Here is a 15508-nt window from a genome sequence, read left to right as displayed (position 1 = left end):
TTCCCCCCCCCCAAACACGCCCCCCTCTTCGAATGCAAATTTGCCTGGTCCTTAAGGGGGGTTTGGTGGTCCCGAAAGGTTTAAAAAGAAATAAATCTGACAGCCTCCTTATCCCTCCCTATCCCTTATTTTTAATTTGTTGATTATATTTTAATTATTTAGACTGTCTATACCACGGGTAGGGAACCTATGGCTCGGGAGCCAGATCTGGCTCTTTTCATGGATACATCTGGCTCACAGACAAATCAGTAGAGGTTGATTCACTAAGCTACACTGCTCAAGCAGCACAGCTTAGTGTGGCAGCGCAAGTAACATACACTGCTAACTTACTCACGCTACCCCAAAACGAACAGCTGCTCCAATTGTCACACTCTGGACCTTGTCAGGTCCAGTGACTTTGTAGGACAAGATCCCCGCACTTTGGCCCAATAGGCTGCTTGTCAAGTGACAGGCCGCCTATTAGGCCAATCAAAGTGCGGGGATCTCGTCCTACAAAGTGAATCAACCCCCAAATTACCTAGCTAATTGTACAAGCTGTTAGTCGATATTTCTCCTGTCTGGCTCTCTGGGAAATTGCTGATGTTGCTGAAACCCAAGAGAAGAAAGGTGTGATGCCAAAGGGCTTGTTTCCATATGTATGCTTTCAGCCGCACTTATGGAAATGCTAACGCAGGTACATTAGAGAGTGCATACACATATATACAAGCTATGCGACTCACCACTGAATTTCAGCACATGGTGGCATGCATTTAGGGGCGATTGCACCTACGATCCCATTCATTATACTGAATGGGATCACAAAGGCCACCCCTGGGGGAGTCAAGTGCAATGCAGAGTCGCGCTGATACACGGCTCCTGCACTGCACTAATGGTGGAGCCCTGAATACAACCAAACATGTCTGGTACCAGCATAATGGGTTTTTTTTTTTTCACTTCTAGTAAAAGGCAGCCAGTATAATTAAATGTATCACAAAGGAAGATAAAAAAATGTATTGAAAGGCAATTAGATGCTAATAAAATTCCCATAAAGATTAGTCAACTTTCTCTGACGCTTCTTAAGCATTATAAAAAAAGCATTTCACTAGCACAAAAGCTTTTGTGCTTCACTCAAAGGCTGTGACTAGTCTGGATTTTCTCATTTAGAAACCATGACCCACAGACTGAGACAGAAGTATTCGGCTGGGACCCACAAAAATCTATGCCATATGGGTAGCCACGTGCCACCAATGTCCAGCCTTTCCTATCATGGAAGCCTCATCAGATCTAGCCATGGAGGACTCTACAAAACTCATGGCCGGCCACACACTTCTTGTCATGGAGGACCTTACAGGTCCCAGCATGGAATATTTCCTATGTTCCACCATGGAAGAACCTCTGTACCCAAAAACATAAAGTTATCAGTTTTCTGTGAGGGAAATTTCCTTAATAGATGCCACCAGAGATCTCCAAAAGACCATAGAGCTCATCAAGCCACCACACGCTCATCTTTAAGCCATGGATCTACTGTACAAAACTACAAAAGTTCTTTTAAAAATTCCAGAGTCAAAGATGAGTCTAAAAATATCCTGCATGACATCAATCAAAAAAAGGTAATGAGACAACTCAATGAAAGGCTGTCTTCTTACGTGGAAATGGTCAGCTCCCTGGAACAGGAGAATGAAAGACTGGAGAAGAAGATTGGTGAGTGGTATTTGAAAAATGCTCCTAGATTGCCTCCTGACCATACCCAATATGCCAGGACTATACAGGAACTCCAGAACCAGGTATGGTAGACGTTCATAATGTGTATGCCAAACAAAAATAAGAACATATCTTTTGCAAATCTATATGTTGAAACTGAGAATTATATGATCATTTTGAATTTATTGTCAGAAACACATCTCAGTAAGTTGGAACAGTGGAAGGTTTATTACTGTGTTGCATTACCTCATTTTTTAACAACTCTTTGCAAATGTTGGGGAAGACTAGATGCTGTAGTTTTGAAAATGAGATGTTGTCTCTTTCGTGCCTGATTCTGTATTTCATCTGAAAAAAAAACATGAAAAATAGTTTATTTTAGTGTGAAAAATCACAAACTTATTACAAAATGATTTTCAATCTTCACTCATCACTGGTTGAAATATGTGCATAATGCAGTTTAGCATAGTCTTGGTGAAATAAGCAAGGCCTTTCCTGAAGAAAATGTAATCTGGGTGGCAAGTACATAGTAGCAGAACTCTGTAGGAATGACGGGGAGCAGTAGTTCCCTGGTGTGTGGCTATACTGCAGCCGAACTCCAATGCAAAATAGTAACTAAAGTAGATAGTAGAATCACAGTAAAATAACAGATGTTCTATTATCGCTATTTTGCACCCATTTATTTCTTACATCTCTTTTGCATAGATACCTAGGACCATATGCAATTCCCTTTTTTCTTCTGATTTTCTCCTAGATGATATTTTCAATTTTGTGAATAAAAAACATTTTAAACCACCAGCAAGCAGGAAAATACTTAAAATAATTTTCATAGTACTTTTTCACCAACTTTTTGGTACTTTTTCAGTTGTAAAGTGCTAAAAAGTTTTTTTAACCACTTCACCCCATAGGGGTTTTTACCCCAACGGACAAGAGCAATTGTCACCTGTCAGTGCTCCTTCCTTTTATTCGCCAATAACTTTATTACTACTAATCACAACAAAATGATCTATACCTTGTTTTGTTTTGTTTTTTGTTTTTGCCACCAATTAGGCTTTCTGTGGGTAGTACATTTTGCCAAGATTTTATTTATTCTAAATGCCTTTTAATGGGAAAGATCCCCCCAAAAATTCATTATTTCTCAGGTTTTGGCCATTATAGTTTTACAATAAAACATTCTCCTGTGGATTAAACCCGCAAATTGTATTTGCCCATTATCCCAATTATTAGACCATTTAAATGATGTCCCTATGATAATGTATGGCAACAATATATTATTGGGAAGTATACAGTAGGTGTAATTTTTCTGTCTTCTTTTTCCATAATTACAACCCCTATGTAGTAAAGTAATAGTAATATACCCTCATAAAATATAGATTAAAAAGCTAAGTCCCCAAGGCAACTATTTACGGTGGCGGGGGGCGCCCACGTGCACAGCAGCAGGGGGAGAGAGCGAGCGATGCATTAAAACGCACTGGAGCCTTTAACAGGCTCCAACAAGACGTTTTAATGGGTCAGCTTGTCGTGAGTGGTTAAAAATTATCTCCTAGGAGAAAACTCAGGTGAAAAAGTGAATTGCATATGAGCCTAGACTTCTACCCCATCCCATCTACCCCATCCCATTATTAACTCGCATGAGTCAGTCAGGGAGGGGGCCCAAGCCAGTATTTCCCTATCAACACAAATAAGGTCACCTGACCCAGCCCACCTCCTCCCTCTGCTGGTAAAAGAGTAACTCTTTGTATTTAGCTAAGCAGCTACAGCAGTGTTTCACAGTTGTAAGAATCTGCTGCAGCTGCAGTGCTGGCCTCAAGCAGCAGAGGGAGAGGTGTGTGGAGCTGCTCTTTGATCAGCACGGAGACCTGTTCCATAGCTAGTGAACACTTACCCTCCTTGCAGCTAAAAGCTTTCTTTAATATTATTGACCTGTTGCCAAGTGACCTAACTAGTTGTGAGATTTAATCATTCAATATGTTATCTTTTCAATATTTTTGACATGAATATTAATACATTCTGTTTTTGTCTGGGAAATTAGATTGTGTGTGTGTGTATGTATGTATATGTGTGTGTGTGTTTATATGTCTGTGTGTGTGTGTATGTATGTATGTACTGTATATGTGTGTGTGTGTTTATGTGTGTGTTTATATATGTGTGTCTGTGTGTGTGTGTGTGTGTTTATGTATGTGTTAATATGTGTGTGTGTGTGTGTGTATGTACGTATATGTGTGTGTGTGTGTATATATAAGTGTGTGTGTTTGTGTGTGTGTGTGTGTGTGTGTGTGTGTGTGTATGTAATTAGAGTACTGCTTCACACTGACACACCAAACTCACTGTGTGACGCACCGCAAAAAGCTGTTTGTGTTGTGACGGCGGTGCTGGACTGGTGCGCACCATGGCGAGAGTGCAGACGATAGCGGTTTTCAAGCCCATAACTACCGCCTGATCTCCCTCCTCCCCTTCGCCTCAAAACTCCTTGAGCGTCTGGTTCACAAACGCCTGACCCAGTACCTCAGTGCCAACTCACTACTAGACCCACTGCAATCTGGATTTCGGCCTGCCCACTCAACCGAAACGGCTCTCACCAAAGTGGTCAATGACCTTGCCTTAGCTAAAGCTGAAGGTAAATACTCCATTCTCCTCCTCCTTGACCTTTCAGCAGCTTTTGATACAGTAGATCATCCCCTACTCCTCCAGTCCATCTAATCCATGGGCATTCACGATCTCGCCCTGACCTGGCTTTCATCCTACCTCTCCAACCGCTCCTTCACGGCCTCCTTCAATGAGTCCTCGTCCACCCCCAACCACCTCTCAGTGGGAGTCCCCCAAGGCTCGGTCCTTGGCCCCCTACTGTTCTCCCTATTCACATCCTCCATTGGCAAGGGTATCTCCTCCATGGGTTTTATCTATCATCTGTATGCAGATGGCACCCAAATCTACCTCCACACCCCTGACATATCCACCACTACCATGGACAAGGTCTCCTCCTGCCTATCTGCCATCTCCTCCTGGATGTCCGCTAGGTTCCTGAAAATAAATCTAGACAAAACGGAATTTATGATCTTCCCACCCCGGTCATCCCTGGACCTCCCAGATGTGCAGGTCACTGTTAACCACACTACCATTCACCCTACCTCTCAAGCCCGCTGTCTGGGTGTCACCCTGGACTCCGCACTCTCCTTCACTCCCCACATCCAAAACCTCACAAAGTCCTGCAACTTCCACCTTCGTAACATCTGTAAGATTCACCCTTTCCTGACCTCTGCCACCACCAAACTCCTCATCCATGCCCTTATAATTTCCCGCCTCGACTACTGCAATGCCCTTCTGTCTGGTCTCCCTATGACCCGAATACCCCAACTGCAGTCCATCATGAATGCGGCAGCCCAAATTATTCACTGCTCCCATCGCTCCACCAGGGCGGCTCCCCTCCGTGAATCCCTCCACTGGCTTCCTATCCAGTCCAGAATCAGATTCAAGATATTGTGTCTGACCTAAAAATCCGTCCACAAAACCTGTCTAACCTACATATTTGATCTTACTCAGAGATACACACCAAGCCACTCACTCCGCTCCTCCAATGAACTTCGCCTGACCGTCCCCCGCATCACCCAGTCCCATGCACGCCTCCAAGACTTCTCAAGAGCCGCTCCAACACTATGGAACTCCCTACCTCCACCTATTAGGGCAGCCCCCTCCTTCAACACCTTCAAGAAGGCCCTCAAAACTCACCTTTTCACTCTGGCCTACCACCCCTCACAATTGCTCTAAAACCACAGCTGAACTCTGGTTCCCTACCTCTCGTGTCCCTACCTCTCCCTCTAGATTGTAAGCCTTTGGGCAGGGTCCTCCTCCTTTTGTGTCCTACCTGATCATGCACCTCCATTACTGTACACCCATGCTATGCATTTGAGTGAACCTAACTTGCCTAATCTCCATGCGCCCCTCCAGTGACAGACTAAGCATTACCTTGTACTCACACTGTGCTGTGTGATCTGGTTTTCTTGTATTCCCGTATTGTCATATTGCTGTTTGTCACCCCTAAATATTGTCTGTAACCTAAATTAATGTCCAGCGCTGCGTAATATGTTGGCGCTTTATAAATACAATAATAATAATAATATGGCCGTCAGGCTGAGGTGATTGTCCAGCTGATCGAATTTGGTCTGTCCACAATGAAGCAACGACCTTATTATCTTTGGTGTGCCCCCCCAAGACTTTCATATAGCCGGTGGTCATTGCTTCATTGTGATACGCAAGCCCCTTTACCGTGGCAAGGTAATGATCATGAAGAGGAATTGGCACATGTACATGCCTTTTGTTTTGTTGTTGCAGCCGCAGTGCAGCCAGAAAAATTAGGCAGGCATGCACATGTACCAGAAAAATAATTATAGAAAACAATATTTAATAAAATTAAAAATTCAGGAATCCGCCTGGAGACCTGGACCCTGTTGGTGGTGGCGGAGAAGGCAGTGAAGCGGCCTGCAGGCAGAGATGCTGTGTGGGGAGCAACTTAGTCTTGGGGCAGGCAGTCACACGGTGTGCAGGCAGAGATGCTGTATGTGGGGACTGACTTAGTCTTCGGGCAGGCCTGACCGTGCTTTGCAGACCACGTGGACAGACGGTCCCTTGACCCAACGCTGTGTGCTAGAGATGACACCTCTTGCCTTTCAACATCACAGTACAGTTTGGGTATCACCTTTTTTGAGAAATAATTGCATATCTTCCACTGCGGTGTGTGGATTTGCTTTTTTGTGCTGCTTTCCCTCAGGTGGTCATCCCATTGCAGTTTGTGCTGTGTAATCATGTGCCTTCGTAAGGTAGTTGTTCCTACGCGGGTCTTGGTCTTTCCACGGCTCAATTTTTGGTGGCAGAGAGTACAGATGATATTGCTCTCATCTGAGGCAGACACAAAAAAATGTCCACACCGCTGAGCCCTGGGGTGATGGCACTTTGGTGGTGGCGGCCGACTGAGTGTTAAGTGGGGTGCCAGAATCAGAGCAGGAGGAGGAAGATATGTCACGCTTCCATGCGGAAGCTGAGAAAGATGAGGTGTTCTGTGTTAAATAGTCAACTACGTCCTGACAATATTGGGGTTGATGGCACGTGCCTTCTTCTGAACACTGTACTTTGATTGCGGGCCATACAAAATCACTACAGCGTGACCTCGAACAGACCTGCCAGGTGGCCTGCCTCTGCCTTTTGTTTTGTCTATATTGGGGGGATGAAGGGAAAGGTATGCACTGACTTGACACAGGTGCAGTTAACAGGTATGCACGGAGTGGTATATCACACTGCGTGCACTCACGTAGGTAGGTGGGTGCACTGTGAACAACAGGTAGTAGGTATATGCAGTACTGGGTATTACCATGTGCACCTGTCACACACACAGGTAGTCACTGAATGTGCTGGGCCTGGCAGTGGCACACACAGTTTGGCTTATCAAGGCTGTCTATGCAACACAAGTGTCAGTGGGACACACAGAAAAAAAATAGATCACAAGAACAAGATTAGCTCTCAAAGAGCTGTTGTGGGGTGCTATTTTAGCAATAAGAATCAGCAAGGAGCAAGCTAACAAGCCTACAAGAGCCTAACTAATCTTTCCCTATGAGAGTCTGCAGCAGCAGCAGCTTTCCCTTCTCTAATTACTGCAGGCACACGAGTGAGTATAATGGCCGGCGGGACCTGCCTTTTATAAGGGGGGGAGTGGCTCCAGGAAGGAGTGTAGCCTGATTGGCTACAATGTGCCTGCTGACTGTGATGTACAGGGTCAAAGTTGACCCTAATGGTGCACTATGGGGGCGAACCGAACTTCCGGAAAAGTTCCCAGTTCTCCGCGATCGCGAACCACGGAAGTTCGCCGGGAACCATTCGCCGGCGAACCGTTGTTCGGGCCATCTATAGTGAGTGTGTGTTTATGTGTATGTGTGTTTATGTGTGTTTATATGTGTGTGTGTTTATGTGTGTGTTTGTGTATGTGTGTTTATGTGTTTATATGTATGTGTGTTTATGTGTGTTTATATGTGTGTGTGTTTATGTGTGTGTTTGTGTTTATGTGTTTATGTGTGTGTTTGTGTTTATGTGTGTTTATATGTTTATATGTATGTGTGTTTCTGTGTGTGTGTTTATGTGTGTTTATGTGTGTTTATGTGTGTGTGTGTTTATGTGTGTGTGTGTGTTTATGTGTGTTTATATGTGTGTGTGTTTATGTGTGTGTTTGTGTATGTGTGTTTATGTGTTTATAGGTATGTGTGTTTATGTGTGTGTATGTGTGTTTATGTGTGTGTGTGTTTATGTGTGTTTATGTGTGTGTGTGTTTATGTGTGTTTATGTGTGTTTATGTGCGTGTGTGTGTTTATGTGTGTGTGTGTTTATGTGTGTGTGTGTGTGTGTGTGTGTGTTTATGTGTGTGTTTGTGTATGTGTGTTTATGTGTTTATATGTATGTGTGTTTGTGTGTGTGTTTATGTGTGTTTATGTGTGTTTATGTGTGTGTGTGTTTATGTGTGTGTGTGTTTATGTGTGTGTTTGTGTTTATGTGTATGTGTGTGTGTTTATGTTTTCCTGTTACCGCACTATGGGCTTGATTCACTAAACTGTGATAACTCATATAATGACCGCGGTAGCGTTTTTGCCCGCGTTTTCGCCTGCAATCGCATATTTTCGAGCGCAATCATTTGCGATTGCACACAAAAATTTGCGATTGCGCACGGAAACGTGAAAATTCATGCGAAAACGCTAGCGCGGCAGTGATATGAGTTATGACGGTTTAGTGAATCAATCCCTATGATTCAATTCTACACATTGGAAAAAAAAAAAAAAAGAAAAGAGCAAGAACCCCTGAATCTTGGTAAAATCTAAGAAATGTAGCCCATTAGGGGCTAGATTACCTTTGTAGAAGTGTCCTGGCACTGCTCATTGTCCCCCTCGTTCCTAGGGAGGCTCATTCAGATTCAGCGGAATCGAAATTTCTGCATTTCCAATCGGAGTTTGGTAATTGGAATTTTGCAGAAATCCGCAGTTTGCTAATTTTAGCCCCGTCACAGAACTCCGAAGCATTGGACCAATCAGAGGATGCAGAAGGTTTCCACAAAAATCAGATTACCACACTAGTTTTAGACCAATCATAAGATTCCATTTTTTCCCATTTCTTATTTTTTTAAACTTTTTTTTTTTGCATTCTCTGATGCAAAATATTACAAATAAAATACTCCTTGGAAATTTGGTGAAAACAGAAATCAGAAAAACGGAACGTCTAAAATCAGAAAAATGGAAATTAGCATCGGAAGTCAGAATTTCCGCGGAACAGGAAATGGTCATTTCTGACCATCTCGGGGGCGGGGCTACCTAAGCGATTGTGAACGAGGGCTTGCTGTACCTACGCAGCTTGGAATACACAAGCCACTGCGGGGGAGGGGGGGGGGTTCCTGGTTTTTGGATGATTTAGTAAATTTGGAAGACGATTGGAAATGGGTGGGTGTGGCCCCAAAGACGACAAGCAGCACTAAGACACTCCTACAAAGGCAATCTAGCCTGCAATAGGCTTCATTTATTTTACTGGTACTTTTAAGCATTTCTGCCAGCACCTCTGTCACAAGGTCCTCCTAAGTCTAATGAAAAGGTTGAATACTGTATAATGAGGGGAATGTTTAACTTAGAATTGGCTCCTCTCCTGCTGCACTCACTGTAGTGAAGGAAGAGTTAGGCCAGCCATTTATGCCTTTTTCAGTGTTTACTGACATGCTTCATGAACTTGAAAAGACAGATTGGTGTGAGTCAGCTGAGACACAGAAATGAAGACGTGTTAAACTGTTCATTTCATGCACTGATTGCAGTGACTGTTATAGGAGTGATGTCTAAACATTTTGAGCTATATTTAACCCTTTCACTTGGATTATCTACCTGAATCAAATAGCAGAGAGGAACTCCAGTGAAAATAATGCAATAAAAAAAGTGCTTTGTTTTTACAATAATTATGTATACATGTTTTAGTTAATGTTTGCCCATTATAAAACCTTTTAAATCCCTGATTCACATTCTGACATTTATCACATGGTGACATTTTTACTGTTGGCAGGTAATGTAGCTGCTGCTTGCTTTTTGGCAGTTGGAAACAGCTGTAAACAGCTATTTCCCACAATGCAACAAGGTTCACAGATAGGAAACTGCCAGGAGCACCATGGTCATCAGAGTTTCTTGTGGGAGGGGTTTCATCCTTGATCACGTCTTCCCACTCCCGCTTACAAGACTTCTCTCGATCCTCTCCCCTCCTTTGGAACACTCTCCCTCAACACATCCGCCACTCACCCACACTTACTATTTTTAGACGCAATCTAAAAACTCACCTCTTCAGGCAAGCATACTCTTACATAGGACTCTGCCCACTAACCACCACTTCTACCACCCCATACACAGATTCCCTTTACCTACTGTCCTATACCTTAAATGTTTAGACTGTGTAAGGCCTTTTGTCTCACAATGCTGTGTAATGGCTGTACATACCCCCCACCTCTTGTAAAACATGTAGTTAATTTGTTCACTGTATTAGCTGTTATACCCTCTTGTCTTGTATCAACTGTTTGTATTGTATACTTTGTTGTGTTATACCCTGTATGCTATTGTACAGCGCTGCGGAAGATGCTGGCGCTATATAAATCAATAATAAAAATAATAATCACAATATTAGCCATACAGCGCCTCCTGATGGTCTGTTTGTGAAAAGGAATAGATTTCTCATGTAAAAGGGGGTATCAGCTACTGATTGGGATGAAGCTCAGTTCTTGGTCGGAGTTTCTCTTTAAAAAGTTGATTTATTTATAGACACACCTATGCACAAAGGGAGATACTGGTTGCTTGGCAGTTGGAAACAGCCATTATTTCCTACAATGCAACGAAGTTCACAGACAGCAAACTGTCAGGACCTAGGTTGTGACATCACACTGTGGGAGGGGTTTCACTACAATATCAGCCATACAGACCTCCCTGATTACCTATTTAAGAAAAGGTAAAGATTTTGCATGTAAAAGGGGGTATCAGCTACTGATTGGGATGATGTTCAATGCTTGGTCATGGTTTCTCTTTAAGGTTTATTTTTAGGGAGGTGTTTTCATAAAAAGGAACAATAGGTGTCGCACGATTAGCACCTGTAAGCTAAACTCCTTGTCAGAATAAAAAGACCACCTAATGCAGTTGCACAACAGGATTAAAAAGCCTCCAGACAGTAATAAAATGAATTCAAAAGTATAAAATAAAAAAGGGTCGAGGTGGCTTACCTCAATGAAGACAGATTCATATATATATATATGCCCCATGTTTGGCTCTGAACACCGCGTGGCACTTGGTTTGGCCTGAGGAAGTGGGCAGGAACCCACAAAACGTGTTGCCAGTGCTAATAGAGTTAATTTATATATAAATATGTCTTCATTGAGGTAAGCCACCTTCACCCCTATTTATTTTATTGTTTTGAATTCATTTTATTTCTGTCTGGGCACCTTTTCATCCTGTTATCCTTTATACACCCCCTTCCCGGGTCCCAGGGTAGGGGATACCTTTGGACCCCGGCCACAGGTCCTTAGGGCTGTTTTTTCTTCAAAAATGCAACCACCTAAGGTAAGTCTGGACCCCTGAGTGGAGTCGGGTTTATTGATCACCCGCCTGTAGTGGTTGGTTGCCCTTTTGCAACCTCCCTTTGTGAGTACCCTCTGCTTACATTATTTATTTTATTTCACCAATCGCTTTGTGACATACTGTACTATTTGAGCTCGAGTTGTCTCTGTGTTGTTCTAGGGTGACTGCTCACCCTCCTCTTTGTCCACCTAATGCAGTTGTTGGGTTCGTTTTAAAAAAAGTAAATACAATATTATTTCCGGCAAGTATAGGTGCCTGAATCTCTATCACGTATTTTCCTACACAGCCTTCATGAAACAGTACTGATGGGGAGCAGCAATATTATTTTAAGGTTCAGTAGGATAAAACATGAGATTTCATTGGACCAGATTGAATATTTTAGGTGCAAAACAAAAACTTTCTAAAGATTAAAGGAAAATGGGGGGCATGCAAAAAAGGTGAAACAGATACATCTAGCACTAACTTTCCTACCAATACCCCTCAGGCCTCTTTTACAATTAATCAGTTGCTCTCAGTTATAACTGAAAGAAAACTGATTTTCAAAGTATTGCCCATGTTTTCCTTTGGCACAGTTCACACTATGTTAACGCATTTTAACTGAAATCTTTTTCACAATGCACTGCTATGGAAAAAATATGTACTAACGCAGACTAATGCATTCCAACTGATTAAAGCGTATCAGAGATGAAAAACTAATATAACAAGTAACTTGTCTATATATCTTATCTAAAGTTTAGATAGTTTACAGCATATCTAGCTACAAACAGCTTCAACAGTTTATGATTATTTATTCCTGTGATATAATGAGGGTAGCCATGTTCTGTTTGTCACATTGTCACAGGCTGAGGGCTCGAGATGCTATCAGCTTGCCTGTGTGCAAATTAAGTCCCCTCTCCTCCTCCCTCCTCCCCTCTGCCTCTAAAATCTCTGGCTAGTAACCTCTTCCTTCTCCTGCCCAGACTAAGCTCCCATGAGCCCTTGCTACAGTGCCAAGGCACTGTGAAAAAGCTGTGGGCGAGGCTTGTTTAGTTTATAGGGAATTGGAGTATTAAAACAAAATAAACACACTTATGCAATGAGTAAAAGTTTATCTCGGATCCACTTTGTGTAAAAGGGCCCTAACAGTAAAGGATATGCTTAACAGTCCAAAAAAGGACTTGTACCGCCTACAGCTGATACAGAATACTGCTGCCAGACTGCTAACCAACCAACCCCGTCAATGCCACATAATGCCAGTCCTGCACTCCCTTCACTGGCTACCTATAGAATGGAGGGTCCTATTCAAGATCGGCCTACTGACATTCAAATCACTGAATAATCTGGGCCCTGGATACATGAAATAAATGTTGCAGCTGCGTAGCAATCCCCGCAATCTCAGATCCACAGGTTCTAATAATCTAGTCATACCCAGAGTCCACCTGGAAACTTTTGGTCCCAGAGCCTTCTCTCATGCTGCCCCTACGTTGTGGAACTCCTTACCTCAGCAGATCAGGACAGCTCCATCCCTGGACGTGTTTAAAGAGGAGCTGTTAGGTATAGGGTCTCAGAGAAAAAAAAACACATATATCAGTAGCTAAATATTGGCTGTACTTACATTACATATGCATTTCACTGTCCACGTTTGGATTTCACAGAATTTTTATATAGTATTTGCAGAGAATGATGCTCCTGCCAGCTCATGGCAGCTTCCATGTTTGTCTGTCTCCTATGAAGCCAATTGTGTCGTCATGTCCTCCCTGCTTCCTGATGATTCCACTCACAAAAAATATCCTAATGGACAACACTACTGTGCAGTGAATATTAATTAGCCATGTGGCTAGGAACAATAGCGGACTCATGCAGTATACTCTGCCCTGTGATTTTTCAGTGCTGTGAGCTGGGCTGCATTACAAGCTGCTGTAACATGAGCCTGTAACTTCTCACTAGCAGCCGAGGGGAGGACCCAAGGTGGGGAGAAGCAGCCCCAGAATGCTTTGCAGTATGTTATGTAGCCTCTCGTCATTTTAAGAGCTTGGGAATAACAGCCTTGCTGTTCACACACATCAAAAGTTAGAGAGATATTTAACTTCAGTATTGCCTTTTTGGCTTCCTTCTAAAGTGTTTAACACAGGAGAATAGAGGTTTAAATTAGCTTTTGCAGCCTGACAGTTACTCTTTAAATGCAGACTGAAAACCCACCTGTTCAGTTTGGCATTTGCAGAAATACTGTATAACATTTGTTGTGTGAATACTTCATCCTACTACCAATTACTGAATCTGAGAGAGCCTAAGCGCTTTGGGTCCTATGGGAGAAAAGCGCTATAGAAATGTTATTGCATTCTATTGTATTAAAATATTTTCCCCAGAAAATTGCATTGTGAGCTGTGAGCATTGTCTGCCCTGAATGTGAATGTCTGCCCTGAGTTATAGTAGAAAATACTTATTTTGTATTAATCATGTTATGTCTTACAGATCTCTGCTGTCACAAGTGAGAGTCTGGCCATAACACAAAGAATAGACAGCGCAGTCATTTCCTTCGAAGACTATTATAACAGGTATGTAAAAAAATGGAAATATTTTGAATTAAATTGAAATATTTATAACAGAAAATTATTTCAGTTATATCAATTGATTTTTTCAAGTAATGTTGACTAGACATTCATCGGTTTTAAAGGACAACTGGCCTGAGAAGGGATATGGAGGCTGCCATGTGTATTTCCTTTTATACAATGCAGATTCCCTGGCTGTCTTACTGATCACTTGCAGCCATAGACCCTGAACAAGCACGCAGATCAGATGTTTGGCTTACTGCATTTGATGCAAGCTGGTTTCAGGTGTGTGATTCAGATACTACTTCCATCAATAAAGTTTTTATTGAACACATTGCAGATATACATATACGGCTAATATATATAACAGCATAGATTGTTAATTAGACAGTAAAATAATCTCCAGTTTGGGTGTTGTACATTGGAATTTACACAACCTTATAGGTATCCAACGACATTTCCTTTCATATAAGTCTCTGACGTCATCAGTTGGCCGAGGCCGACATCACAGATAAAGGTTATACGGACTGTCTTTCGTATATTCATCGTAGCAGCTTGATTATTACAGAAATTATAATATATATTAAACAAGTTCACCTGAAATATCATTGCTGCTAGTCCCAAAGGAGGTAGAATACTAATAATAGTGCTCATGGACCAGTCCCAACTTATCTCCACTAACTATAACTATGACTATAGCTATGGCTATGACTATTCCTATAGCTATTCCTAAAACTATAACTATAACTATAACTATTCTCCTCTCTCTTGTGGTATGTAGCAATCCGATGATTGAAATTAAAATTAAGGTGGTCCCTTGTCACTTAATCAAAAAGAAGGTTGCACACCTGATGCACAAATTTGCATAATTAAGCAATAGACTTATGTAAGGCTTAACATGGGTGCTGGATCGTGGATGGGACCACAACCATAACTTGCTAAATCTATATAAAATGATCCGCACACCAATAATGAATTGCTCAAAAAATTGTATTGTGTTAAGAAAAGAAGCACAACAAAGTTACAAACATTGAGGCTTAGTGAAGCCTGTAAACATCAGCAGCTGTTAACACAATGATCATACAGGTACATAGAGAAATTTACAGGTTAACACAGGCAAAAAATGCAGTAAATGTACACTGAGTCCATGAATTAAGTCCATAAATTGAAGCAATGGTACAAACTGTGCACATAAAACGGACCAGTGGTGACAACACTAAACTAGTGTAACCTAGCTCATAATTCCAAGAGCCCTGACAGCGCTGTTTCGTCTACCTTTCTCAAAGGGTTCTGGATTTCAGGATCAGGCTGCTGTAAATGTTACCGGCATGCAACGTTGTTTAAATACTCCTAAGACGCCGAATTTGCCAGACTGGACACCGGGGGCCGGCCCCTGACGCGTCTGACGTCACGCGGCGTGATCGCCGCGACGTCATCGCGTCACTTCCGGCAGCACGAAGCTCGGTAACATGCCTGACAGCCATCAGGGGAAGGAAACACCAACCCCAAAATGGCCGCCGCGCATGCGCACACCGGGCGATCGGCGCCGGGAGACTTTTGCACAACATAGTGAAACATAGCAAGAAGGCGGTCCTGAAAGTCGCGTAGGTCCAATGGTGGTATATCATAGAAGACGGTGTCCAGCGGCGAAAGGAGGAGTATATTAATCTAAAGCAAAAAGAG

General features: G+C 42.5%; 1 protein-coding gene across 1 annotated transcript in view; it reads left to right on the top strand.

The window, feature by feature from the left end:
- The first annotated feature begins 1631 nt into the window (after positions 1-1631).
- Positions 1632-15508, top strand: part of LOC137540916 (keratin, type I cuticular Ha6-like) — a 49819-nt gene continuing 35942 nt past the window's right edge. Inside the window, exons 1-2 of the mRNA XM_068262097.1 lie at positions 1632-1763; positions 13749-13831. Of these exons, the coding sequence (XP_068118198.1) occupies positions 1632-1763; positions 13749-13831 (215 nt within the window). The remainder of the gene's footprint in view (positions 1764-13748; positions 13832-15508) is intronic.

Source organism: Hyperolius riggenbachi, chromosome 12 (assembly GCF_040937935.1).
Source record: "Hyperolius riggenbachi isolate aHypRig1 chromosome 12, aHypRig1.pri, whole genome shotgun sequence".
NCBI lineage: Eukaryota > Metazoa > Chordata > Amphibia > Anura > Hyperoliidae > Hyperolius > Hyperolius riggenbachi.
This window is presented reverse-complemented; position numbering and strand designations above follow the sequence as displayed.